We start from the raw sequence: 27,729 nt of genomic DNA, 5'->3' as shown, positions 1-27,729 counted from the left end.
AAGGCCACAGACGGGGGCGGGCGTCCATTGTGTGCCGTGTGATCTCAACTACTTGTTTTGTTTCCTTTGTCCCGGCCTGGCCCTCATCCATTCTTTGCAGCGGGCCTTTCACTCTCCCCACAGGAGAGTTGACATCATGCTATGGATAAACTCCAGCCCACACACTATTGTTTGTCTACTTGAGTTTAATCATGCCAGTGAAGCTCAGATTGCCTCAGCATGTTCTGGCAGATAGATGTGATGAATTTTTGTTTTTTTTTGTGCACAGGGCAGATCTGGAGCAGTATGTCTTAGCGATCTTGACAACCGTAGCACGTATCTGAGTCTGAGGGTTGAGTTTAATTTGCACATCACACAGTGTCTATTCTTCAAGTGTCTTGAAGTGTATCCTGGATTAACAGTGTTGATGTTTATGTAAGTGTATGGTTTTATTCTTGTTTATTATTATTCATTTATTTATTTATTTGAACAGGGCAACCATGAAACATTCAGAATTTACATTTCTTCAAACCATGGATAGTTTACGTTTTATGGTCATTCACATTTTTATGTGTCATATCACATTCTCAGTCCACGTATATGAGCTTACGTTCATGCTGGTTAATGGAGGTGATGGTGGTGCCATTACAGCTGAGCGAGCTGGCCGCCAAGTCATGTTGGAGGTGACGTCAACATCTGCATGTGTAGTACTAGTAGATATTTTTAAGTGTTAAGCTACTGAATATTTTTATAGAGATGCTGGGACATTTTCTAGTCATGTTTGTAGCAGCAAAACTGGATCCAAAACCGGATATTGTCGATGAGACCTTAGGACATTTTCCATCCATCCATCTGTTTGTGACAACAAAAACAGGTATTTGAAGCTAAAACATGATCTTTTTCCAAAACCTTAACAAATGTATTTGGGGACTAAACCTAATCAGGCCATGAGCACGGCGTTGTCACCCCATGAAATTGATAACTGAACCCACAGAAACATAAAGCCAACTTTTATTCTGGCGACTGGAATTGAAATGCTCGTCACATTCTCAAAGACATTAATGTGGGACTTCAGGGGCTTGTCCTGGAACTGCAATATTATAATTTGAGCATTTATTGCCTAGTAGCCACTTTAGGTGCAATAATATGTTGATGTTTAATTGAAGACTGAGTATTATGCTAATTGGCAACGAAAACCAACATTTTATGCATCTCCTGTGTGTCTCAAAGCTCCTCAGCAATTCTCTCCCTTTTCTACATGAATCTGCCGAGGCTCATTTGGGCTAAAAAGTTGTGTGTGCATGTCGAGGCTCACACTCCCACTCTCTTCATTCCTTCTTGCACAGCTCCGTTTGAGTTTTAAAGAGCTAAGCGCTCATGTATGTTCAGGCAGCCTGAGGTTATGTGCCGCAACGGCGCTCTTTCTGTTCGTGAATATGTATCACATGGAAGGAGACAGAGAGAGCCAGGCGGCTGTGTTACGCGTTGTAGAGAGAGCTGCCACTGGCGGGTGCGAGTCAGAGTTCACGGCACCACTGCAGGTTTCCTTGAATTGATCTACACATTTTGGGAAACTGTCAATTTGAATACGTGCTTCTTTTCGTTCTGAAGTGCTTTAGCCTTCAGTGTCTCCAGTTAAAAATGTGCCTCATGAATTAATGAAATCCTGTTTATAATGTTTATAATCTCGTTTCTCCTTCAGCTCCTTCAGTGAGTGGTGGTTTGGTGGTTCTTTTACATCCGCGAAAGACTGAAAGCAGCTTGATTTCTTAGTAAAGCTCTGTATTCGGTAGCTAACGGTTAATGCAGCTAATGCAATGAATCCACAGTAGTGAGTTAATGACGGACTTAGCTTTCTCATTGCTCCTTTTTATGCCGCCGCCATCGCCTTGTCTTGGCTGTCACATGTGCCTGAGATTTACCGCTCTAATCAGGAAGAATTAAAATGTCTCGGGAAAGCCGCCCCTGTCTGCGAGTAAGAGTTCAACTCGAGCTAATAACCTGGTTGGCTTTAGCTTAAGCATCGCCCTGACAAACTTAATTGGCGTCTAGCTTTCGGAACGTTTAAGTGAGAGTTTAAGCTCGTGTAAAGAATGCACATCCAGTCCGCCATCCAAGGTTATTTTTCCTTTTGCAACTGCTGTGGAGGCTGACCTTCCCCGAGGCAAGATGCAGGGATCTCATTGTTTGGTTTTTATTTTCTTCCCCTCAGGACTCCAAACATCTTCTTTGCCTCTTGCTCATTTGCCTCCAAGTGATGAGCAGCAATGAGGGGTTTGGTGGCACATGGGGGCCGACGGTACCCAATGATTACTTTGATCATTGTCCTGTCAGCCGTTTAAAAAAGGAGCCTTTACTTTCTCGTGTGCATCTTGGGTATTTCCACTGCCCTAAATTCTTAACACCTGCTGTTGTGTGACATTGTATCTTTGGAACAGAGCATTTATTCCCCCCTAAAAAATCTAGAGCACTGTATTGATAGTGCTTATGTTGGTAGCACATTTATATAATAGATGTTTTGTTGGTTACATGTCTTGAAAATCAAAACCACCTTCACTTATGACCCACCAGAAGTGTTTGGCAGTGTCTGTATCTGCAGAGACTCCGCCCTCTGCCTGTTATTGTCGGGAAATTGTAGGGATGTTGCTGGGCTTCATCCATTCTGTCAGAAAATATTTTATTGTTAAGAACGATCAACTGTCCAGTGCTTTCACCAACCCAAAGTGTCAGTATTTGAATTTTGCAGCAAACAACAGCTCCTGAGTAATATGCCTGTAAGGGATCCACAACCTTGACTTGCTGCCAGGTTTTTTGTTTCTATGAATTTCTTGAAAAGTGTGATCATTTTTTGGTCGGTAATTTCATTTCGAGGGTTCTGTCAATGGTCTAAGAAACAGATTCCCTTTGATTCTTTCATATACACACCCCTCGGCCTGTATCTCCTCTGTTGCTGAGCTTAGCAGGGCAGAAAAGTACAGCAGGCAACACGGAGAACACAGACGGATGGTGGGTGCAAGAGAAGGTCAGACATACGAGAGAAGGGGGGGGGGATTGTCGCGTCGTGGAGGGCAAACTTCAGTTTACCCTCAAGACACGTCACCCGGCCAATGCAGAACCCCCCTGAACAGTTCACTTCACTGATTGGCCGAGACAAGGCCTGGCAGGACGGGTGCTGGCGATGGAGTGCCATTGGCTGTTGATCCTGGCAGTGGCTGACAAGAGCAAGGAAAAACACGGACAATGCGGTCTGACATTCATACACTCCTTTTACGTCTTTGCTCCAAGTAATGTGCTTTCTTTTGAAAGGAAAACACCCTGTTTGGGTCACATTTTCATCATAAAAATACACTTGTTTCAAGTTTTAAAAGCAGTGTCCTGATTTGTCTTTTATCAGAGGAAATGGATCACTTACAGCGTAAACATTCATATATAAACCTTTCATACGTCGACTTTTTAGAACATAATCCAACATACACATTTCAGTGAGATGCAGGCTTGCGCTAACGAGATGCTGTTGTTGGATAAGGCAATAACAAACTAGAGCAGCGGGAGAGCGGGCTGATGGAGGGAGAAATCAATCCTCACAGCCAGCACAGCAGCCAGTAGCTGGAGGGATCAAATCATAACCATCAGCAGTGACATGATGAGTGAGCGAGCTGGTGAGTGAGGGAGACCTTGGCAGATTGTCAGGACCAGATCATCATCACAATGAATATTAATGGTGAATGTGACCGGAGGTTAGTTGATGGCGATAGGTGAACTCAAAGCCACGATGTGCAAAGGTTTCCATGCTATTGTAACGCCTGTGTGTGGTCAGACCTCGTGAGGTAGGAGATATCTTTGCTTTTTAGTAATGCGTTCTCATATGCATGATGGCTAGCTCGCGTCCATAAGATGCGATACTCCCGTGAGCAGTCGGGGCAGTGTGGTGCCAGAATGTGCTGTGTCTGTAGCAGCAGGGGCTACAATGACGGACTGAGTCTTCGTACATGCCATCCAGTAGTAACCTACAGTAACACACCTAGTATATAGGCAAATATGTCACTACATTGATGTTGTCTTTGTAAACGCCAGGTTACAAATAGTGACATCAAGACCTATTGAAGAACTCCTCTAAATCACTGCAGCAAGGTGAGAAGTTAAACCTCAGCAGTCAGCAAAAAAAGAAAGAGTTTCAACTGCAGTCTGGTTCTGCTATCAGCGATTCTTGTAACGGAACCTGTTAAGTAGTGGCATTATACTATGTATGTAGTGTTGCTTCATAATTTCAAATTCACTGATAAGACTTCCTCTCTTACCCCACATACTTCCCCCCTCATTCAGTTCAGGAATGTTTTCTTTGTTTAAATGTAAAGCCATTTCAAAGAGGACTTTGTCAATAGTGCCACTTTAAAAGCACATCTAAGTTATAACGCCATGATTTAACAGACTTTGTCATTTAACATAATTTCTCAACCACTTGACCTCCTTTTAATTTTTGGCTTTTTAAAACCTGTGACCATGCAGTCGCCATTCGTCTCCATTTCCCCACATTCCCCTGGGTGTCACAGGCCGGCTGAAAAGTACTTTATCACAGGCCACAGCAGTGCTAACCTTGCAGAGAGGGAGGTGTGTGTGTAGGGGTGAAAGTAAATGAGAATACAGCCGGGGGCCTTCTCGACAAAGATATATAATATCCCAGCCCCGAGTTCCCCTTTTCTTCACAGTGAGCCTGTTGCCTCAGGTGGAGCCAGGGCAAGTGTGTCCCGGGGCAACGGGAGGATAACTTGGTGATGATGGCGCATGAATCAAAAATGGAAACAGAATGAAAGAAATTTAGTCAATGTGAGTGCTATAGCTTGTTTGGGGCTGAAGTGGTCATCTCACAGTGTATAACATGACTTAAAGGAAGTGGAGAAGAAGTCTAAGGGAGAGATGCAAGAAGATTGATATCACTGTTGCGTCCTTTTGCTAAAGTCAAGAGATGCAGTGTTAACGTAGGCAGCTATTTTAGATCTTAGAGCGGTCTCAGTCTTCAGACAAATTCTTAGTCTACATGTTAGCTTTAGTCACATTTTTAACCAAAACAAAACACATATATTGTATAACTGTATTATCAAGGATCCTTTTCTCAGCTCATCACTGTTTCATCTTAGCCATGACAAAAAGGTGTTCGTCAAACATTTTTCGTCATAGTTTGTTTAAATTAAATTAATATTGAGGCGATGGGAAGCTGAGCTTAGCACAAAGACTAGAGACGAGGAAGAAGCGACTCCGGCTCTGTCGGTAACAAAATCATCCCGCTTGCCCCAAATTATTATGTTACATCACCTTTGTTCTATCCAAACAAAGAAAAAACTAACTGCAAATACAACAATTCAGCATGTTACAAAAGGTTGCGTGCTGGACTATTAATGTTGTCAGTGAGGAGTTGCTAAACTAAGCTAGCCTTGTATTTAATGGACAGGTATTAGACAGGTATCAATCTTCACATCCGCTTTGCTTTTCCCTCCGACCTGTCACCAATGTCCTCTGACTGCTGATGTCATCACTGTTGGTGGCTTCCCTGCAGGGGACAGCGCTCACTTAGGGCAGCGTCTGTGCTGATGTCTGACATTGTCCTCAAACAAATGACCGAGCATGCTCCACACACGTCCTGCTGAGTGGATGGAAAAACACAACGCAGAGTTCTCAGTAATAATGTCCACCCGCCAGAGGAACCAGAGTGTGGTTTAAGGTCAAGGGTCAACGAGAAGTCGCGTCTTATATCTGCATGTAAACGTCTGTCACCGTCATAGCTCGGCGCTACAGTCCATTTTTGTCACATACATTGGACGATGACTGTCCACGTGGGCCGTTGCTATAGCGATTCTACCGCCTGGGTTCTTACAGTATGGTGCGACGATCAGCTGCCAAATTCCAGACTGAGAGCTCATGTAAAGAACCCACTCCCGCTATGTCAAACCTTTGATAACCAGCCACAGCTCAGCATGGACAAATATGACGCCCACTCAGATTCTTTTCATGTAACTCCATGTAAAGATGAGTTTGTTTCAGCGACTGGACAAAAAAGGGGGGAATATTAAGGAGCAGGAAATACTGTTTTGGATTATTTATGGGTATGTTACAGATACTGCATTCAGTTTCATTTTTAATTCATGCCGTCTGTATGTAGGACATGCAGAAGTGTCATGTGAAGTGTCTCATTTATTATTAATGGATGTGTAACTATATATTTGTTTGTGTTAAATACTCTGCTTCTGCTAATTTAGCTGTGAAATGTCTCACTCCTACTCCGCTCCTCTCCGCCTCCAGCTCTTCTTTTTTACCCTGCAGCATAGTTTTTTTTTTTTTTTTGTTTTTTTTTACGTTCGTGTTCAGTACCCATTTAGCTTTTCTGGACCACCGGTTCTTCTAATACCCATCTTACACACACACACACACACACACACACACACACACACACACACACACACACACACACACACACACACACACACACACACACACACACACACACACACACACACACACACACACTTTCCCCCACTGTGTCAGCCCCCAATCTCCCCCAGAGGATCCATCTGCCCACAATCTTCAGCCATCCACTACTCCTCCTTCTACTCTTGTTTCAAGAGTGTGTGTGTGTGTGCGCGTGCATATACTGTGCATATGCCAGGCAGGCAGTGTGTGGGTGCATTTGTGTGTGTGTGTGTGTGGTGGTGGGGAGATAATGAGTGGATCTTTACCTCCTTTGTCTTCCTACTTGTCCACCTACAGCAACAGAGGGGTAATCTGTGTGTGTCTGTCTGTGTGTGTGTGTGGGCACAACTCACCATATTTTAAAAGTAACTCCTATTTCCGTCTCCAGGGGTGAGTCGTGGGTGGAGAAGTAAAATCGGTCGGATCTGCAGAGAAAATGACGATCACAGCGTGAGACAGAATAGGAAAATAGGCAAGACAGATGACCCTGCGGCACCGACGCCCAACGCACCGCTCTCCTCCCGTGACTCCGCACTGACTCTGCAGTATTCTGGACGTCGCAGTGTTTTGACCTTGTGCTCTGCGCTGTACATTCAAACGCACGCGTGAGGCGCACGGTTATACACTCCTCACTGTACCGCACGCATCACACAGACTTTTAATTGGCCTATTTCACTGGCAATTATTTCACATCCAGAAATACCACAGTCACATGAATGAAATGAAGTGAAAGCCGGTAGAATCGTGCTGCAGGATCATGTGGGATCCCTGGAAGTGGAAGGGACAGTGATGAACCAAACTCCGTCCTGCACGCCTTCTAAAAGAAACGTATAAAAGTTACAAAAGCTTTAATATGGAGTAAATAAAGAGCGGATGGGACTTTCTACCTCCGAGTATTCACAATAATTGATTGCACCCTTGAGCAGTGCTACCTTTTCTCTTGACTTCTTTCACCTCCGCTTCTGAGTACTGAAACAAGTAAACGAGTATCATACCTGTCTGAATACTCTCCACCTCTCTCCTCACTGTTCTTCCTCCAGATTACCTGCCTGCAGGACTTCTTCGGGGACGACGACGTATTCATAGCGTGCGGCCCGGAGAAGTACCGCTATGCCCAAGACGACTTTGTGTTGGATCACAGCGGTAAGGCTTCCACAGCCTTTATGACTGGTAGGCCTGACTAAGACTAACTTAACATCCGTGTGTGTGTTTGTGGGTTTATGTGTGTGTGTTGTCCTCATTGTCCTTTCTCGCCATCCTTCTCTAACTTTTGCTCGCATCCCTCTTTTCCCTTTGGGAAGTTGACTGCAGTGTGTGTAGAATACTGTTACCTCTCAGGATTCTCTTCCTAATTTAATTCTGATTAACAATTTCAAAGTGTGCTTTTATATTAACAAAGTGTATTTAGTTGCACGTACAACATCTCAACATGTTTTACACATTTCCACACACACACTTTTGCTGTCGAGTGAAGACGGGAGGTGGCGCTCCTGTATTCTGAGCTAAATTCGATTGTTTTTGTATTCATGTTCTGTACTGTACATGCTGTACATACAGTATAATAGTCACACCCTTTGTTTTCTATTTATCACGTTGAAAAAGTTGGAGAGCACACAGGCAGGATGTGACCTCTGTGAGCCAGCAGATCCATTCGCAGTCAAAGCTGCAGTACGGAGGACTTCACCCAACTCTGCATGACCTTGTGGGAAGGAAAAGCAGTTTATTATAGTAACAGTCCAACGCATTGACATCCGGCTTCATTTTTTTGTGTGTGTGTGTTTTGTTTTGTCAGGTTGGTAACAACAGGGAGGCCTTTCCTAACACACACTGCGTTTGAGGATAAGCAATGGTGGATCGGTCGTATTCAGAGATAGTTCGGAGCCCCCGTCCCACTTACGCTCCTGTGCTCTACTTTTAAGAATTAGGTCTTTGAAAGAACAAAAAAGGCACACTGCACTCTCTGTTGAGGGGACTGAAGCTGCTCTTGCTCTTGAGAAAGATGGGTCCAGACACTCAACTGTTGAAACATGGAAAGAATAAAAATGGCCTGCGCGATAGATCAGTAGAGCCCATCACCACCACCGCTGTTGGTTAGTGTTAAAGGTTCCAGTCTTTGTTGAAAGGTACTGGGTTTGTTTGCTTTTCGCACGTACAACAGGGAAGAAGTTGTGCTCTATTCAGAACCCCATTTTTTTAATCAGTCAATGAAATATGTATGTGGTGATAAACAGCACCGGGAACACATTAGGAATGCACTGTGGGTGTGCTTCTGCAGGCCAGGTTCTGTCATTACGTTATACCTCTCACCGCCTACACCCTCATTAACACAACCCTGACAAGTTTACCACAAGCCTTCATTACAACATCTGCTCTTACAGCAACGCCGCTAAACCAGCGGTGGCGTGCGGCGAACCATGATAAAAACCAAAGCCTGCGACTTTTCTTTCATGTGTTCAAAGTGTGCTGTGATCATTTCAGTCTATACGTTTCATTCCAGAGGAAAGCACGAGCCATATTGCCTTTGCTTTGACAACACGAGATCATCACCGGCGTGTAGCAAGTCAAGATATGAGAGTCTATAATTAAATCTAACGGTGTGCTGTGTAGTTATGGGGGGAATTGACACAATGTTTTAAGCCTAAAGGAACAAAATAAACTCTTTGTTTTTCATGACTGAATATGGAAACAAAGAACAAAGAACAACACAATTTCAAACTGTTTTACCAACATACTGGCGGACCCTGCCACCTTGCTAGCTTCAAACAGTGTTCCGGGGATCTTATTTTCCGCTGAGAACAGCTGATTTATTCACTTATGGAAACAAAAGAAATCGGGAGTGAATTGCTTCCTCATTAAAATTGTAATTATTAAAATTCTGAGTTTGGATTGCTTAGTGCCCCTTTAACAAATAAATAATGTAAGCTACAATTTCCTTCAGACAACTAATCTGCATAATGTGTTTGGGTGTAGTGTTTATCTTGAAAAGTAATCAAAATTCTCAGAGCTGCTTGATTTGTTTGTTTTTTTACAGCCACTAACTATTTTTTCTTGTCAGTCCCAGCGAGGACTAGATGCTACATTACAGCATTTCTTGTTACAGCAGGTAGAAATTGAGTTTGGTATCAAACCTCTGTGTGTGGTTCTCTGTCAAAGTTATTTTTTTGTAATACTGCTTGATATATATAATATTTAAGATTGGAGAAGTTTGTCCCCTTTCTTTATAGAATGCTATTGCAATCCAAAAAGTATATTTGTATCATTTTGGATCCAGCTTATTCATTTGTTCTTCCGTGCTTCTTAATCCGTTTTGACTAAACACTCTCTACCTGTGTGTTGCTGCCTCTCTGTCCTCATAAACAGCTCTCACCAGCATTCATGAACTCACGCCACATGAATAACATTACCGGGGGCCGCACTCCTCCATGTACAGCAGCTTGCCGGGCATAATTTTTTATGCCACTTAAACTCCGACTGGGAAGAGAGGAGAAGTTTGTTGACAGAGGAAGGTTAATATATACGACAGTGACCCTGTGTGTGGTTGTCTCCCCAGAATGCAGAGCGCTGAAGTCGTCCCACAGCCGCTCCACCACTCCCAACCGGTCTGCTAAAAGCCCTGCGCGACGCAGCAAGTCTCCCGGTGCAGGTAGGACACATGACTGCACGCTAAGCTGCACATAGTCTAGAAACTATTGAGTGATATTCATGGATACTTAGCAGATTAACTCCTAAATAGACAATTTGTAAAGTCTGGTCCTGCAAATTATTTCTTCATATGTGTGAAAATGTCCCTCAAATAAATCCTGCATATCTGATGCACTGTAAGCACATTTCTGGTTGCCAGGCCGAGCGATGGCCTTTTTACGCGTCAGCCTCGTCCTCAGCGCTCAACAGCTGTGATGATGAGTGACTAAGCAATTTGCGTGGTGCATTGAGAGACGGTGACATTCAGCTGAGTAATTGGTGTTCTAAAAAGCGCTACGTCAAGACGAGGTCATTGAGAGGTTGCCAGTTTCCGGAGGGCTTCGCAGTCTTCATTTTTCAGTTTAACCAGTGTCACAGCGGCGTTGCGGTGCGATTTCTATTCAATCGTATCTAAAACATCTGACTGTTCTTTTTTTTGCTCCTGACGCATGCAGCGAGGCAGACCGTCCACTACTCCACCAGCCAGTCTCCAATCAAATCCCCAGGTGAGGCTGGCGATGGACGTCACACGGTTTGCCTAATGAAACACCTGTCGTGTTAAAGCACGCTGGCAAGTCGGGGTGAGGTGACCGAGGAAAACAAGCTTCGTGCAGCTTTGGGGTTCTCTCCGTCTCTTGCCACTTAAACCCTGTGAGTCAGTGGGTCGATGAGTCCACCCCAGTCCAGAGAGAAGAACATGATGGATTAAAGATTCTATGCTGATATACTTAGTCCCCAGGTTATGAAATTATCTTGGTTTGGAGGTGAAACTCCGTCAGTGACATGCTGCTGAAGCTCTTAAACAATCTCATTTTCTTTGTTACATAATGTGTCGCCTTCTCTTTTGGCTTATTTCCTTCCTTCCCTCTTTCTCTCTCTCTCTCTCCCTCTCACTCTCTGACTCAGACTTTACCACAGGATGCCATTTATTATACACATTTATGTGATTTGAAAGCCAGCTGCCGCAGAATCCACTGATTCAAAAGGCGCGAACTGATTAGACTCACTTCTCAGCTGTGTTAATTAAATCCTGCTCTCGCCCCGCAGCTGAATCACGCTCCTCTTCATCTGCAGCAGCCGAGGTACTCCGAAGTTAAAACCACACTTTGAAAACATGAAGAGCTAACATCACGTACCCAAGCATGTTTGAGTTTTTCCCCCAAACCTTCCTTCAAACATTCCTTTATGAAAACAAGTTAAATACCCAGAGGAGGGGGAAGAAAAAAAACCTTATGTGATTTGTACAATGGAACAAAACTCTGAAACAGGAGTGCAAAGACGCAGCCTGTAGGCAGTGTGAAGTGATTTTTCTTCAGCTCAGCCGGGTTTATGCAGATGAAGAGACTTTGAGTTTAAGTTTGACGCATTATGTCTCTGTGTTTGTGCCAGAAAACCGGGAGAGCAGGAGGCAGAAAATAGTCTCTCCTTCAGAATGAATCACTGAAACAACAGAAGTCCTCGTTCCTGCCGTGTTCCTTTACACCTTTGTGTTACAATCTTATGGATAAATGTCACGTAGTGGCACAGAGGAATTGCTCTTTTTATCGGGATGTATACAGCGACAACAAAACCCTGTGTGATGTAAACTGAACCAAAAAACATCGGAGCCATACTTCAGGCCTGTAAATATAGCAAACGGGGACTTTTTTTTGTCTTCTGGCGTCGTGCACCTGGAACGCTCGGAAGCTGGAAGTTGGAATTTCTGACCTCAGTTTAAATATCGCATTCTTCGCCTATAAGTGACATATAAAGTCCAAAATGATCATACAGCTGCCTCTTTGGAAGAATCTGCAACCTGCTAAACTTGAGAAATACTAAAATGTATCTGGTAGCAGAGAGGAGGCGACCTTTGAACTATCAGGTCTCAAACAATGAGTCTTTCCCACCTTCTTACATATTCCCTCCCTATGTTTTTTTCCCTCCCATGTAGTCAATGGTGTCTCAAACAGCCAGATCTCAACTCCAAGATCCACCAAGTCCTCCACCCCGTCTCCCACCAGCCCACGACCCCTCCCTTCTTTTAAGGTAAGACGGTACATCACATCCACTTGTGTCCTCGTGTTATATACTGCAGATGAAGTGCACACAGACCAAATGCACCTTAGCACCATCTATACAGTGCAGTATATGTTTTATACAGCGCATACTGTGTAGGGTCTGCTAAATGTCCTAAATGTAAATATACTGTAGGAATGCATTCACCTTGATAATCCATCTCATACAGACGAAGGAGCAAAATAATCACTTACCAGACGCAGGCGGCAACAGAGACTGTGCAGCTGATTAGAACTTCTTATTTAAATAGATTTAAATGAATTTGGCTCCATTTGTATGGTTTCCATTACAGGCTGTCTCACTAAGACGTAACAAATATGTTGAATTTCCCCCCGAAGAAAACCTTTGCAAAGCCTTTTTCTTTTCTTTTTTTACATTTTGAAATCTGCATTGTTTACTTCCTTGTTTGCATCGCTTACTTCCTTTTGCCGTATTTCTGCCACCTCTTGATTAGTGGAGGAGCAGGACGCCTTGGCAGGAACGTATAGTATATTGTGTCACCTGCGCGCTAAGGTTGCCTTTGAGGTTTTGTGGTCGGACGCCAGGCAACATCTGGCCTCTTTAAAATGTCCCAGCTGTACTGGACTTTGCTTTGATGGCTGACTTGATAAAGTGCAGGTCTGCCGCCTCGGAGACCCCGCAAGCATAAATTAAGGCAGTACATTACAGTCGGGGGGAGAAGGCCAAATCTTATTGACCTACTAAACACAAGATGATGAAATAAATCTGTGTCAAGTCACCAAGTCGCCGACTGACAGCCCTGTCTGACCTGCAGGTCTGTGTTCAGCCCATGTTGCAGCCCTGTGATGTATTTTTCTGCTGGAGTTTGAGATACTAATCTGATTTATTGATGGATTCTTCTGTAAGCTGCGTGTTAGTCCTGAACTACAGTTTCTAACTGCTCCAGCCAGCTGGCAGACCTCCTCAGTGACTGCCACCATCCCTCTCTAAGCCCAGTCAAAGACTTATCCATCCACATTCATTTGGCAGGATGTTAGAATTTTATGATTTACTGACAGCTTTAGAATCAACTGGCAAAGAGGCCGAGAAGAGCGATATGTTATGAAAAACCAGATGAGGAAGCACAAAGATGTTACTGGTATAGTTGTTCTCTCTCTCTCTCTCTCTCTCTCAGCGGTCAGATGGAAGACGTCAGGTAAACTAAAAGTTATTTATCAGAGGGAAAAGCTTTTTTATGTATCCAGTCGTAAAAGAGGACCTAGAAGGTGTCCCCTTTCTATTTTGGTGCCGAGGGCTGCCTTTCTAGACTGAATAATAGATCTTTACTGTAAAGTGACGAACATTAAGGTACAGAACCCCACTGCACATGATGGAAGAGATCACCGCTCTGATTTGAACGCTGGTGTCGTGCATTAAAGGCAGAAATTTCCCTAAATATAGCCAAAAAATAGCTGCGCTCTGCAGAAATGGCGCTCCTGAGAAATGAATCATTCATCTGGAGCCATAAAGGTTTTATGTGCATCGATGATGAGTGGGTGTGGACGAGGAGATCAGTTGCAGCAGATCTGACACCTTGTGCACGTTGAAGGACAGAGACCTAGTTCACTGTGTGTTATTATTGGGTTGAGGTTTTTATTGGTATGTTTTAGAATAACAAAAAAAAAACTGTTGAACATTTTCAAATTTTTCAACAAGTCTTCGCTTCAGTCAAAGCCGCTCAAACACGAGTTGACCCGCCGATAATAAACCATCGATGTTTCGTCCATGTGCAGGGTGTTTTGTGGGCGCTTAAAAATGTCCAGGGTTGCCATGGCGACTTGTCCGTGGGTTTTGTTTCAGGCCAGGCGCCTCATCTCTGTTTTTTGTTTGTGTTCGCAGATCCCCGCGTCACATCACGTCTCGTCGCCAAATGTAAACGGCTCGTTGAACAACCACCAGGAGCAAACCAACCGCCTGAGTCCGGAGGGTACGTCCTCTCCTCCCCTCTCCTCCCCTCTCTCCCTCTCCTCTCCTCTCTTCCCTCTCCTCTCCTCCCCTCTCCCCTCCCCTCTCCTCCCCTGTCCTCTACTCCACTTTTATGTCCGAGTCATTCTTCTGATCTGCCAACTAAGACAACACTGCTGCGTGGACTACCTCACCCCTCTAGCACGTGGAAGTGACATTGACGATCACATTTATTTATTTTTTTTAAACCGTCTTTTCCCATCAGGGCCACACTTCAGAATTTGCTTACCCACCAAAAGTGGCAGAGAGTCGGCCTCGTGTGGAGGATAAGAGCGAAATATTCCAGTGCTGTGTTAGCAGATACTTAACTAAATGATTTTATGGCTGTGTGTGTGTGTGTGTGTGTGTGTGTGTGTGTGTGAAAAATACTGCTGCTCTGCTCATTAATTTGCCACAGGAGGACAAGTAGAGAGCTCTCTGTTAACTGGTGTCTGTGTTTTATTTTGCTGCCCGGCATGTGGGCCCTTAATTCAGTCTGAGAACTGGTTGAGTTCCTGCCAGAGCTCCTTTAGATTTATTAACCAACAAAGCAGCTTGTCCGTCGCCTGTTGTAACCCCGGTCTCTCCCCGGCAGTTAATGGCAACCGCTACCCACCGGCCTCCTCCATCTCTGAGAAATACAAGATCGGCAAGGTCATCGGGGACGGCAACTTCGCCGTGGTCAAAGAGTGCGTGGAGAGGTAAGGTGGAACGCATTCCAATCAGACGGGAAGTGTTTAATGCACAGTTGGCAGCCGTCTGGAGTGATCGCAGCGGCAGGTCGCCGTGTCGTGCAGCTTAATGAGACGCGCATCACGTGCGGCAACTGCTCCATCAGGGTTTATAAGTCCTGGTGACAGGCATTGTGGAGACAGAAATATCCCATGGATTAAACGCAGCGGTGAATTCACTTCATTAGCCTTTTAATCTCTGAGTCAACACTTTGCCCAGGCGGACTGGGGAGATGATGATGATGATGATGATGATGATGATGATGATGATGATGATGAGAGGAGGCCTGTCAAGTGTGTATGTGTACTCTCATAATGTAAGGCACCTTCCTGGAAAGTACTTAAAGGTGCTCCGAGGAGGAGAATCTTGTAAACACGCCGTTATGTTTACAGTGGTAACTTTTTACCAAAACTGTGTATCTTTGAGGTAGAATAAATATGTTGAATTCAGTTCCTCCCTCAAAAAAATATTTACAAAGCTAATTTCCTGAATCTGACCTAAATTAAATGTTCTCAAAGACTGACTTACAAAGCCAAGTGTTTTTTTTAAATCTGGCTTTTAATTTTGAGTATTGTCAAGGCCTTTAATTCTAAGTTTTAATCATTAGTTTTGCATCATTTGGTCCCTGGTGTTTGTTCTTAATATTGTTTAATTGACTGTTTATTTATTGATCTGATCCGCGTCGTTTCATTTTGAGGCCATCTGGGCTGCACGTTTGTTAGAAAGGAGCTTTATACTGTCAATAGAGTGGAGTTGAAATGTAGTTGATCTGACATCACCGTGTCAGTGCTGTTTACTGGAACATCTTGCTTTAGGTTTGGTTTTCATCGCTGTTCATCGTAAGTTGAAACGATCCTGGAGCTACAGTATATCGTTTATCGGTCTAGTGAAAACACCAACAAGAGTTGCAAAGTCATGACATCCGAACATGATTAGCGAGTTACAATGACGGCCCTGGTGCACAGCGATATCAGACACACCGTAAAATAAGCTTTATTCTCACGAACAAATCTAAATTCTCAGATGATTATTTTAAAATCGAACATTGCGTCGATTCATTCGTTTGATTACAACGGCTTTCTTGTGTGTACAGGTGCATCCTCAGTGAAGTTTAGCAAGCAGGACATTTAGTTTTGTTGCTATGGTGATGTAAAGTTGAGTTTTTGCTCTAAGGGACTCCAGGAGCATTAGCATCGATCAGTGGAAGCTAATAAAGAAAAGAAATAAAGGACGACACAGTACAAGCAAAAACAGAGACCAGCTCATCAAGACATTGCTCCATAGTTTCGCTCATGGTTAAGTAACTCCAGTGTCCCGTTATCCCTTTCAAAATGCATGCTTTGCAAAATGAAACAAAAGAAACAACATAAAACACCCCTTTACTTTTTTAGTAGTGAACTCCAGAGCGACACTGTGACACCACCGTCCAATGAGGTCACAGGTGCTCCAGAGCTCACTTGAAACTATCTTTGAACCTGGCTGTGATGGCTGTGAAACACTGCTCTTCATCTCAGTGTGAAGTTACTCTTTTCTCTCGCCGTCCTGTTGAGTCTGCACTGCGTCTCTGCTCGTTGTTAAAACTTGGCCACGGTGCAGCTGAAATACCTTTCCAATAACTCTGTGGCAGCGCTCCCGCTCTCGGTAAACTGAGGCTCTCCTGTGAGCACTTGATTTGTATTACAGACACAGTTGCAGCGTCAGTGCTGTTTTTTTTTATCGTTCGCTCTAATTGCGCTGTTTCTCTTCAGGTCCACGGGAAAAGAGTTTGCGCTGAAGATCATCGACAAGGCCAAGTGCAGCGGAAAGGTCTCGTTCTGTCTTCTTCCCTCCTCTCTGATTACTCCTCTTCTTTATGTGTTTTGCCTTCAGCCCCGTGCACACACTCTTAAGGAACGGTCCCACAATAGCACTCCATCATTAACACCCACACCCAAACACACACCACCGGATCGCCTGCTGTGTGTGTGTGTGTGTCTCTGATCCTCCTATCCCACACAGTTAGATTAGGCTGGTAATGTTTAATTCATCACCTAACTCAAATTGTCTTCGCACTCTCACACGCAGCCAATGATTCACACACTCTTGACACCAATTCAGATTCACTCAACAACGCAGCGGCTCTTTTTTTTTTTTATCAGCATAACAGCTCCGTGTGTAAAACCCCTGCGAGGACGCAGTAACAAAACTCACTCCGTGTTGCTTGTCTTTGGCGTGTTTCCAGGAGCACCTCATAGAGAACGAGGTGGCGGTGCTGCGGAAGGTGAAACACCCCAACATCATCATGTTGATAGAGGAGGTGGACACTTCCTCTGAGCTCTACCTGGTCATGGAGCTTGTCAAGGTAATGTAGAGGCTAATGAGAGGGGGGGCGGTATCAACGCACGATCCTCATTTCTCTGTATGTGTGACCTCTTTGCTGATGTCTTCACAGGGAGGCGATCTGTTCGATGCCATCACCTCCTCTGCAAAATACACGGAGAGGGACGCCACCGCCATGGTGTACAACCTCGCCGGAGCCCTGAAGTACCTGCACAGCATCAACATCGTCCACAGAGACATCAAACCAGAGAACCTGCTGGTACGCATCAACACTCACATCGCTTCCTGGCCTACTAATCCGGCTCACGGCGGGCTTTAACTGCGCATGTCTTTCACTTCAGGTGTTCGAGTATCCAGACGGCACCAAGTCTTTGAAACTGGGGGACTTCGGCCTGGCCACCGTTGTGGAAGGACCTCTGTACACCGTATGTGGAACTCCAACATACGTGGCTCCAGAAATCATCTCAGAGTCTGGGTGAGACACACATTCTTTCTTTGGCAGGAACCCGTATGGAGGCTTTCAGTACCTCTTTAGTTTTCACCAGGGAGGCTGAGCTTTTTCAGAGAAGCATGCCCAGTGTTTTTTTTTTTTTTTTTTTTTTTTACTGCATTGGGAGGTTTGGTTTAAATGGAAACATCTGTTTTGAGTACAATGGGAGAGGAGAGATGTGGTTCTGCAGTACCGCTGTGTTGTAAACAACTGTATAGACATTAAACAGAGATTTTAGATCAGCTTACCGGATAAAGTAACACAAACAATTTACATATATTCTACGTGCATAGTTGTGTATTTACTTACATATCATTATAGTCGGATGACAAGTTTGTCTTTGCAAAATGTCGTCCACCCTCTGTGTAATACTGGGATGATGGATGATGGAAATGCAGTGTGCTGTGAGCTATTTAGTCGCAGTTAATCCTCCGCTGACCTTTCCTGCCTCCATGTGTCTCATCTCTGTCCACAGCTACGGTCTGAAGGTGGATATCTGGGCTGCAGGTGTCATCACCTACATCCTCCTGTGCGGCTTCCCTCCGTTCAGAAGGTATTCGCTTCGCACCGTCCAGTGAAGCTCACGTTTAAACTGGCTCGAGCGTCATTGGCTCACGGCGACGAACCTGTGCGATCATTTAGAAGAGTTGATCAGCGCTTTAGAAAAATAAACACAATAATGAAGTAGAGATGTTTGGCAGTTTGTTTTTCTCACCTGTCAGTTACCTTGTGCTAAACAGACAAACTGTGATTAGAGGTTGTCAGTGAGCGTGCAAGGGATTTGATCCATGTTTATTCTATAGCACTTCACAGTCATTGTAATAGCTACATAAATTACGGCTAGGTTAAAGGTGGAGCTATTTATTATTGTGCAGCGTGCAGCACAGACGGTGCAGTTTGTGTTTGCTGACTGTGTCTGTCTGTGTGTGTGTGTGTGTGTGTCTTCCTGTGTAGTGAGAGTAACATGCAAGAAGATCTGTTCGACCAGATCCTCCTGGGGCGACTGGACTTCCCCAGTCCTTACTGGGACAACATCACTGACTCGGCCAAGGTTGGGATCTTAAACGCACGAACACAAACACTTTTATTCCCGTTTATTGGCCCCCATTGTCCTCCTGGTGGATCACACTAAACATGCAGGGTCATAACCCGAATAAAGTCAGAAACAAGTGCACCTTCGACTTAATGCAGTGGTAGTAGGAAGTCTGAAACAGGTCTCCAAATGTCGTGATTTAATCTCTCTCTCTCTCTCTCCCACACACTCACACACACACACTCACTCACACACCATGTGAAACCCACACGGCTCATACTCCTTTAATGACTACTGTCTGCCCAAGGACACAGAAACCCCTCCAACCCTCTAAATTAATGTCATGTATTAAAGTGACAGCCCACGCTCAGCATGCAAGACTAAACTGCTAATTAAACCCACTGCTGCTACAGCGGCCCCGTCACTGTAGACAAGTGTGCCGCTATAGACACCACAGCGTGAGGTGACTCGCAGTAACGCCGCAGCACAGGTGTTAATTTGAGAGAGTCGACTTTATGGCTGCGCGTGAATACAAGCATGTGCATGATCTGTATAGTCTGCCGTGTAGAGAGGAAGAGCTATGATGCCGTCCTAATGTGTCTTAAACGTGTCTTGTCGCAGGAGCTGATCGGAAAGATGCTGCAGGTCAACGCCGAGGCTCGCTACACGGCGCAAGACATCCTCTGCCACCCTTGGGTCACGGTATCTCACAGCGCTGTTACGTCTCTGTATTTGCATGCCCCGTACATGTGACTTTTGTGATTCATACATACATGAAGTCGGTTTGTTGTGTCGGGAAATCCATCGAGCCACTCGACCTCATTGCACGTTTGTACGTAGGACGACGCAGTCATCGGGAACAACATGAAGATGGAGGTCACAGGTAAACTGAAGACGCACTTTAACACTGCGCCTAAGCACGACAACACCACGGCCGGCGTGTCGGTCATCATGGTAAGCACTGAGAAACATTCACAAACCAACATGGGAGCAATCCTTCATTTAGCAAATATCACTTGTGTCTTTTTGCCAATTCTGTCTGTGATTTACTGCAGTCCTCGTCAGAGAGCGATCTAATGACCTTCGTGAGATTGCTAGAGGGGTATTTTTAAAGCTGCACCTATTTTTCACATAATTTGGTGTGTAAATGACTAATAGGATTTAAAAAGTTTTGGAAAGGATCCAGTGGATCACCTCAGCTGGCAGCCACACCACGGGCTGCAGCTGCTTTAACATAATCCTGTTGAGTAACTCAGACCTCAAAGTACGTCCACTAAAAGCGTTTTGCTTTTTGCCAAACTGACAGGCTCAGATCGTTATTCTGACATAAGTGTCTGACAACGTTCTGACAAGGATCCCTGCCGTTTTTTAAAGAGCGAAATGGGTTTTGGGTTAACCAGAAACAGCCGCCACGTCGCTCTCGCCAAAACCACCAGGCTCCATTTACAGAAAGAGTAATTTTATGATTGTGAAAAAAAAACATGATTGATTCAAACTTGAGGAAAAGCAAAATAAAAAAAAATGTCTTGTTTAGTCTTTTGACAGCTCCAACAATCTCTGACTCTGGTTTGGTTAGAACATACCTAATATTTATCATGTTAGATGTGAAAATATCAGGAGAGGAGCGAGGATCTTCACGTCTAACGCTGACAGTCAAGGATGTATCTCAACTGAACCAGAGTTGGTGAAGACAAACAGGGTGGTTTTAGCTCGTTTTTATTACGTTTCTGTCTACTCTGAATAAAATGTGTTGGATGAGGATGATGATTATTATTTCTGTAAATGGAGTCTGGTGAGCAAAGCGGCTTGGAGTAAGAATCTGAGACTGTCACTGTCGAAAAAAACACTTTCAGCAGACTTACTTTGACGGTCAAAGTTGACCTCAAGGATTACGTTGCAGCCTGCGTTCTGGCTTCTGGCTGAGCTGATCTCCGATCTTGCCAAACTTTTGTTAAAAACATTGAAAATCCCCGCTGCTGATCTCTGAAATCTGTAATATTAAGTAGTGGACACGGGTAAAACAGTCATTTACAAGGTGTCTGAGGGCAGCTCAAGCATGTCGGGCCCTTTTCCAAACATTTGCTGCATGAGGGCGAATGTTTGACCCAAATACAGAAGATTGAGCTCCTTCTCATTCACTTTTTATGAATCTTGTGCCCATTTAATCAGCGGGCCAAGAATATCTGGCCTAAATCATCATCCGAGACGACATGAAGGAAAACTTCTAAACATGTCGGACGGGATTTGAGAGCTTGGTCAGGGCAGACATTCCTGCGGCAGTCACATCCTTCCTTCCTGTCCGTTTCAAGCCTCACTTTGCATCATTTCCTGTCGTACAGTTCGACTTCCTCCACTCCTCATGTCACCAGGCCACACCACCCATCAGCCCACTCTCCTCAGTCTGTCTGTTCTCAGCAGGAAAGAAGGGGGAGGGAGGGGGAAGCGTCTGATGAGAAATCTGATTTGATCTTTGCTGCAACGAGCCTCATTTTCTGTTCTAAATCTTATTTGACAGTTTGAGGTGTAATCGTTGGGCCCCGGCCTCGGCCCATCCTCCTCCTCCTCTCCATCCTCTTCCTCCTCCCTCATCCTCACCCCTCCCTCACACCCCGACCCAGGACCACAGGGGACGCCTGGAGCTGAGAGCCGGGTACACTCTTCATACCCCAACCTCCTCCCTCCCCCACGCTGCCTCCCTTCTTCCTCTCCAGCCATCGCCCTTCCCTCCATCAATAACAAACTCTCACCCTCCCCCCCACCCCATGCTCTCCCTCCCATTCCCCTTCCTTCCTGTTTCTCTCTCCGGCCTCCTGCCTCTCTTCTCCGGCCGACCAGCTGCAGTAACTGCTCTCAGTAACCGGCTGACGTGGAGCTCTAACACTAACACTCTCCCAACATGCACTCTGTCCTGGATTTTCCCCCCCTCGGCTGTTTCCACACTCGCCATCCTTGCTCCCTTCGCGCCCATTTCATACCATTCGCATCGCCAAAACTTTTCAGGGGGATGTGTAAATAATCGTGCGTGTTTCGAAGGATGTTTGTTTAATCATGTCATCACTGAGGTTATTTGGCATGTTTCACAATGCTAACGCAAACTAATGCAAGAGTAGTGTCATTTGCCTCCATCTCTGCCAAACTCCTCAAAAATCAACCGCCTAATCTTCAATTGGTCGCTCGGCACGGTTTCTTTTTACAGTGGTACTCTGGCGCCACCTTGTGGATAAAGTGAAGAACCGTGCCGGCACAGTTTGCAGAGATGGACGCAAACCAACGTGGCTTTTATTGCCTTGGATACAAGATTTCCCCCCCCCCCCCTGCACATTTTTAAAGGATCATTCTGATGTTACTCAATATTTTAATTATTGTCAACAAATTCCGTGTAAAGATCAAAACCTACATTGCGCGTCCCTGTGTCTGACCTCCAGCCCCGAGCCAGGTGGTTCATATTGGAGGGATGAATATGTAAAGATAGGTCATAAGTATAAAGTTACATTTTTGGCTTTTATTGATGATTAATATGTCAATAATGTTCTGGATTCCCCTAAAGATGTTCAGTTTACTGTCACAGAGGAGCGAAGAAACCAGAGAATATTCACATTGAAGAAGATGTAAAAAGAGAATTTTGACTTTGAGATCAATCCTGCAAATGTCACCCAGAGCAACAAAGTGGCTCAAAGTGTTTTCCCACTAGTTTTAGGAGAACAGTGGAGCTCTGTAGCTCAGAGGGACGAGCTGTGCGAGTGATCAAATCAACGTCCAATTCATTCATAGAGCGCTTAAACATAAAAACAAACATCGCACACAAAAAAATGAACGAAGCGAAACTGATGCCCGACGTCAGGAAGCCAGTGTTGGTTTGAGTTTATCCTGGATTTTGTTGACAAGAAGAAAGATATCGAATAATTCCAGCCTGTACGTTTGAAACAATACCTTCACCATCGCATTCTATTGAGTGGTCTGTAAATATAGCTTAGCACTCACTGTGTTTCTGCCTGTCTTAGTCACTTACACGGAGTCCTACAGTTTGTTCCAACTCAGCCCTTCTCCAACGCAAAGAGCTCGTTTTGGTCCGTGCGACTGTTTCAGCAATCTGAAAACAACAGATCGGCTGCTGGGCTGGAACAACGACTGTCCACTTGGCCGTCATGCTTGATGTGTTGACTTTTTTTTTGTGGAGCTGTGAGTAAGACTAGTCTCTGTCCCTCTTTGCTTCTCCCCCTCTCCCTGCATTACGCCCCTCTGATTTAGCTCCAAGGCAATGGTATGTACTAACACTTAACGCTACGCCTCCTCTGTTCTGCTGCTGAGACTCAGCACAAGGGCAAATGAGGAACACGACATTTACTAGATATTCTGTCCCACGTGTGAACGCCATCATTGGGTTTACTCCAGACAAAAGGCGACCGTGTACGTAGCGGTATGCGTCTGTTGAATGAAAAAGTAAAGGTTTACTTTCTCATTTGCCCTTTTCTCTGCACATAGAATAGCACGAACGAAAGGGTCAGTGTCCTGTGTAAAAGCATACTGTCTTTCTTTGTCCGATCATCTTTCAGTTATTTATGTCCATTTTTCATCTGTGCGTCCATCATGTGTTGTTCATTCATAGAGATCTTAAAGAAAATGCACAAATTGGGTCGGCAGTCAATGATTTCAGGTGTAAAAAGACAAAATTTAGTTGATAAAATGACTCTGATCACTGCAAGAATGATCAATTTGATGCTGTCTGTCGTAAGTTTTCCTGAAGTCAGCGTAGATCTAGCCGTAGCATCTCTGCTCTTTCTCTGCTCTGATTGGTGTTAAGTGAACTTCAGAGGTGCCTAAATATCAAGATGACCGTCTGTCCGTCTGTTTCCGCCCAGAACACAGCTCTTGATAAGGAGACCCTCAAGATTCGACGTTGTCCAGGGCCGCAAACAGCGCCGTGCCTGAAGAAAGCCCCATCTCCAGCCAAACAGCCGACCAAGTCAGGACCAGCTTCTCCAACCAAACGGGCGTCACGCTCCAAAGAACCAAAGTCTGCCACGCGTGCGTCACCCACTAAGACTGCTCTCCTCGAGGCACCCAGGACGGCGAGGACTGCCGAGCACGGTGCTACGTCCACCTCCGGCACTCCCTGCTCTCCTTCCCCAACTGACGGTGCTGATCTCCCTCCCCCTGCTCCAGCCGGGTCACTTCCTTTCTCACCTTCACCCTCTGGCAAAACGTTCCCCGTCACAACTCCTTCCTCCCCTCCTGAAACAAGAACATCACACTCCGACCCTCCTGTTGTTTTTACCTACATAACTCCCTCTACACCTGTCTCCTGTCCTTCCCCAGCTTTTCCCACCGAACTAGCTTCTCTTCCTCCACCTTCTCCCACTGAACCATCTTCTCTTCCTCCACCTTCTCCCACCGAACCATCTTCTCTTCCTCCACCTTCTCCCACCGAACCATCTTCTCTTCCTCCACCTTCTCCCACCGAGCCATCTTCTCTTCCTCCACCTTCTCCCACCGAAGTAGCTTCTCTTCCTCCATCCTCTCCCACTGAAGTAGCTTCTCTTCCTCCACCTTCTCCCACCGAGCCATCTTCTCTTCCTCCATCCTCTCCCGCCGAATCAGCCTCTCTTCCTCCATCTTCTCCCTCCGAACCAGCCTCTCTTCCTTCCACTCAACCAGCTTCTTCTCCTCCATCTTCACCCACCCAACAAGCCCCACCCTCCCCTCCCACCAAAAAGGCAACATCCCCTCCTGTCTCTCCCACAAAACAAGCTACCCCGTCCCCGGTCTCCCCGATCCAACCAGTTGTATTCTTCCCTCTCTCTTCCCCGACCAAACAGGAACCTTCCTCCCCTACTTCCATCCATCCCACCCTGTTTCCCTCCCCTCCTTCTACACCCCCCAGGTCAACAACCCCGCCCTCTCCTGGCCCTCCACCCGCTGAAGAGCTTATGGAGATGATTTAAAAAAAGGCAGGTGGATTCTGTAGCCAGTATCACGACACTCACACCTTCTCTTCTCACGAATGTTTGAGAAAAGGAAGCTAGAACTCCACCTCGAGCATTTCCAGTAGCTGTAAACTGAGCCAGTGACTGCTGTGTCCACATTCTTCTCTTATTTCTATCCCTCTCATGTTCCAGATACACAAGGTGTTTTCTAATGGTTTGTTGATTGTATATACGTTTGTATTTATTAACGGAGGATGCGGAGAAAGGGAATGAACTGAATATATCACTGTTCTGAGTGGTTTGTCTTTTAAAGTCTCGCATCGCTACAGTTTATCACGTTAAAGGTGCAATACGTAAGAATTCATGTTTAAAGGGGCGCCGTGTAGTTTTGGAGAAGGACTTCAAACTCAGAATTTTAATATTTACAGTATTAATGAGGTGGTGATACAAACTCAGAAATATGTATTATACCCGTGACTGAATGAACAGAACGCTGTCTGAAGCTAGAGAGGTGGCAGGGTCCGCCACATATAAACAAAGTAAAACACAAGTGCTGTCCTTTAAGGTCAGATGTTTTTTTCAGTTTATTCTACTACTACTCTTTCCTCCCCAAAAGTCCACCTTTAAAACGTTTTAAAAAATTAACAAAGACAGAAGATAAAAGGTTTTGACGTCATATCAAAGACGTCCGTGTCGCAGAGATGTCTACTTAAGTTAGCATGCTAACCAGCTAGCCTTGGCCCGTCTTATCTCGTAATACCATTTTGTACCTCAAGTACAAGGTCTAATATTACAGCTCTGGCCTCTGATCATGGGTGCCGACTAATGCCCGACCCAAAGCTTCTCGCGTCTCAGCCTGGAACCTGCTATGTCTTTCTTGTCCCTGGAATCAGAGTCCGCTGTAAATCACCTCTGTACTGTACTGTACTTCCTGTCTGTAGACGGGCCTCAACAATACCAACACTTCCCCATACTGGTATGACATCCTGATCCGGGGCGGCTAATAAGACGCTTGCTGCACTGCTAACTGCTAACGACCGCTACTGTACCATTAGCAGTTAGCGGTTACTCCAGTGTTACGCTAGCTTCTGTTTGTTTAATTCGACGAGTAGCTTATTCTTACGTATAGCACCTTTTTTAATGTGAAGTATTTTTATTTATTGTCCTGTTTCAACTGCTTTTGGCTATTTTGTAAATAGTTATTCCTCACACACACAAACAACATTGTGAACTTCTATTGCTTTAGCAGAGGGACAGCATGTCCATAACACAAATACTTCAGCATATCAGTGTCTGAACTTGCTAGCCTAGCTTCCTGTAGTGTAATCCAACTACTGTATAACCACTATTGGTATTCACTCTGACCACATCCATCCCTCTGGTAACTGCAGATCTACTGCTAAAACTTAAGGTTCCTATTCAGTGTTACTATATAAGTACAGCGGGTTAACAAAATAAAAACACCTACCAAAGTTCCTAGTAGCTAAAAAAAATTTAAGTAAGGTAGTGGAAACGGCTTCAGCTCTACTCGGAGATTCTGCGTTTTTGTGTGCAGCTTGAAATCACGCATGCAAGAGAAAAAATACTCCGACCAAGTTCTATTTAAAGGGTATGTTCATCCAAATGACAAAAAAACGCTTTCTAAGTCAAATCCCAGACTTTTTTCTACAGCATATTTCTAAACAAATACATTAGGTTATCTAATTGTGATTAGGAACCTAATTATATAAAAAATAGACCTTAATTCAAAAGCAAATATCAGAAATATTGTGTAGCAGGAGTCTATTTCTGCTTCTCTACCATGTCATCAACTCCCAGGTTTATCTTGCAATTTCTCAAGGAGTCTAGACATGACAGAAAAAAAGCTTTGGGTTCGTTTTCACATTTTCAATTTATTTAGTCGAGGTCTTAGTGAAATATGGCAGTTATTTACCAGGACACTGTTGTTGTTTACTGTAAATCCACTGCATTGGCGAAGGAACTGCAGCCTTACATAGACGGATCCCAAAACTGGAACAAATAAAAGAACAAACTCTTTGCATGTTGGCAACAGTTATTGTTTTTATAATTTAGGTAATCTGACCCTTTAACATGACCTGCCAGTCGATGTGGTAGATTATTTTGTGGACCCACTGTAACCAACAGACACGTCGACACATTCATCCACGCGCCGTTGGTATTATTTGACGTGAACATTTTTAGTTGTACATAAGTGTGAAGAACTTTAGTCGTCCACTTGAAACTTGAAGGTTTGTTTTTTTCTGCCCGCGTGTGACCGCTGTACATAAGAATAGAGACAATAGATCCAACAGACATGAAACCAGGTGTGTTTCTAATGAACTGTCAATGATTTCTGCACATTTAACAGTTGATATAACTCACGTTAACAGCACTGAACTGTGCACTTGGCAGTTGCGTGTCAACACAAAAATATCCAGATGATGGTTTTTTTGATCTGTTGGATTTATACGAATGAATGAATGAATGTGTTAAGGTGACGGGTTTGTGCCTGACCACTAGCTAGCAGCTCATAGCTTAATGATGCCTTTTATTAAAACCAGCTCGGATGAAAAATTGGGGTTTTCCCAAATTGTGCATCCCTAAAAAAACAAACAAGTTATAAGAGAACTGTTTTTTGTTTTTTTTCCGGTTTTGTTTTAAACTCCAAGGCATTTATCCCAGCTGGTGTTTGTAGGGCTAACTCTCCGTCAGTGGTTCAACATGCCGCCTCTTTACCTCTTCAGGACTTTCAGCTGCATGCATACTGCTCCTCCTCCCACTTCCTGCCTACCTGTAAGACAAAACCCTCACACATACACAGCATCAAGTTGGTACCATAATGTTATTTAGTTTTTTCCTCTTATGTATATGTAGGTAAAGTAGATTTTCATAAGCAGTTTGTAAAAGGGAAATTTGTAATGAAAAGACCGTTTTAAAGCAGGAATATCATCTGTGTCACACTGGATCTTTATTAGTTACATAGAGTGGCTGCTTTTAATGTCTCCCGTTTGGAAACAACTGTGCAGCAAATAAAAAAAAAAATGCAATAAAGACTTCAAATCAATGTCTGTGTGATGTTTGTGTGTGGCCACTAGAGGGTGCTACAGTCA

General features: G+C 44.6%; 1 protein-coding gene across 2 annotated transcripts in view; it reads left to right on the top strand.

Annotated features, from left to right (window-relative positions):
• Positions 1–23,704, top strand: part of dclk2a (doublecortin-like kinase 2a) — a 41,275-nt gene extending 17,571 nt beyond the window's left edge. The window contains exons 3-19 of one of the 2 annotated variants that reach the window (XM_030426071.1): positions 7,482–7,611; positions 9,992–10,084; positions 10,578–10,628; positions 12,053–12,147; positions 13,313–13,333; positions 14,017–14,104; positions 14,717–14,822; positions 16,602–16,659; positions 17,075–17,194; positions 17,285–17,431; positions 17,514–17,647; positions 18,138–18,215; positions 18,617–18,713; positions 19,317–19,397; positions 19,536–19,649; positions 22,944–22,956; positions 23,555–23,704. In XM_030426071.1, the coding sequence (XP_030281931.1) occupies positions 7,482–7,611; positions 9,992–10,084; positions 10,578–10,628; positions 12,053–12,147; positions 13,313–13,333; positions 14,017–14,104; positions 14,717–14,822; positions 16,602–16,659; positions 17,075–17,194; positions 17,285–17,431; positions 17,514–17,647; positions 18,138–18,215; positions 18,617–18,713; positions 19,317–19,397; positions 19,536–19,649; positions 22,944–22,956; positions 23,555–23,568 (1,440 nt within the window). In that variant the 3' untranslated portion in view covers positions 23,569–23,704. Of the gene's footprint in view, positions 1–7,481; positions 7,612–9,991; positions 10,085–10,577; positions 10,629–12,052; positions 12,148–13,312; positions 13,334–14,016; positions 14,105–14,716; positions 14,823–16,601; positions 16,660–17,074; positions 17,195–17,284; positions 17,432–17,513; positions 17,648–18,137; positions 18,216–18,616; positions 18,714–19,316; positions 19,398–19,535; positions 19,650–21,210; positions 21,346–22,943; positions 22,957–23,554 lie in introns of those variants that run through there. The other variant, XM_030426079.1, reaches the window with a different exon arrangement.
• Positions 23,705–27,729: the final 4,025 nt, after the last annotated feature.

The sequence above is a fragment of the Sparus aurata genome, chromosome 1 (assembly GCF_900880675.1).
Source record: "Sparus aurata chromosome 1, fSpaAur1.1, whole genome shotgun sequence".
NCBI classification, from domain to species: domain Eukaryota; kingdom Metazoa; phylum Chordata; class Actinopteri; order Spariformes; family Sparidae; genus Sparus; species Sparus aurata.
The sequence above is the reverse complement of the archived record's forward strand: the minus strand, read 5'-3'. Positions and strand labels throughout refer to the sequence as shown.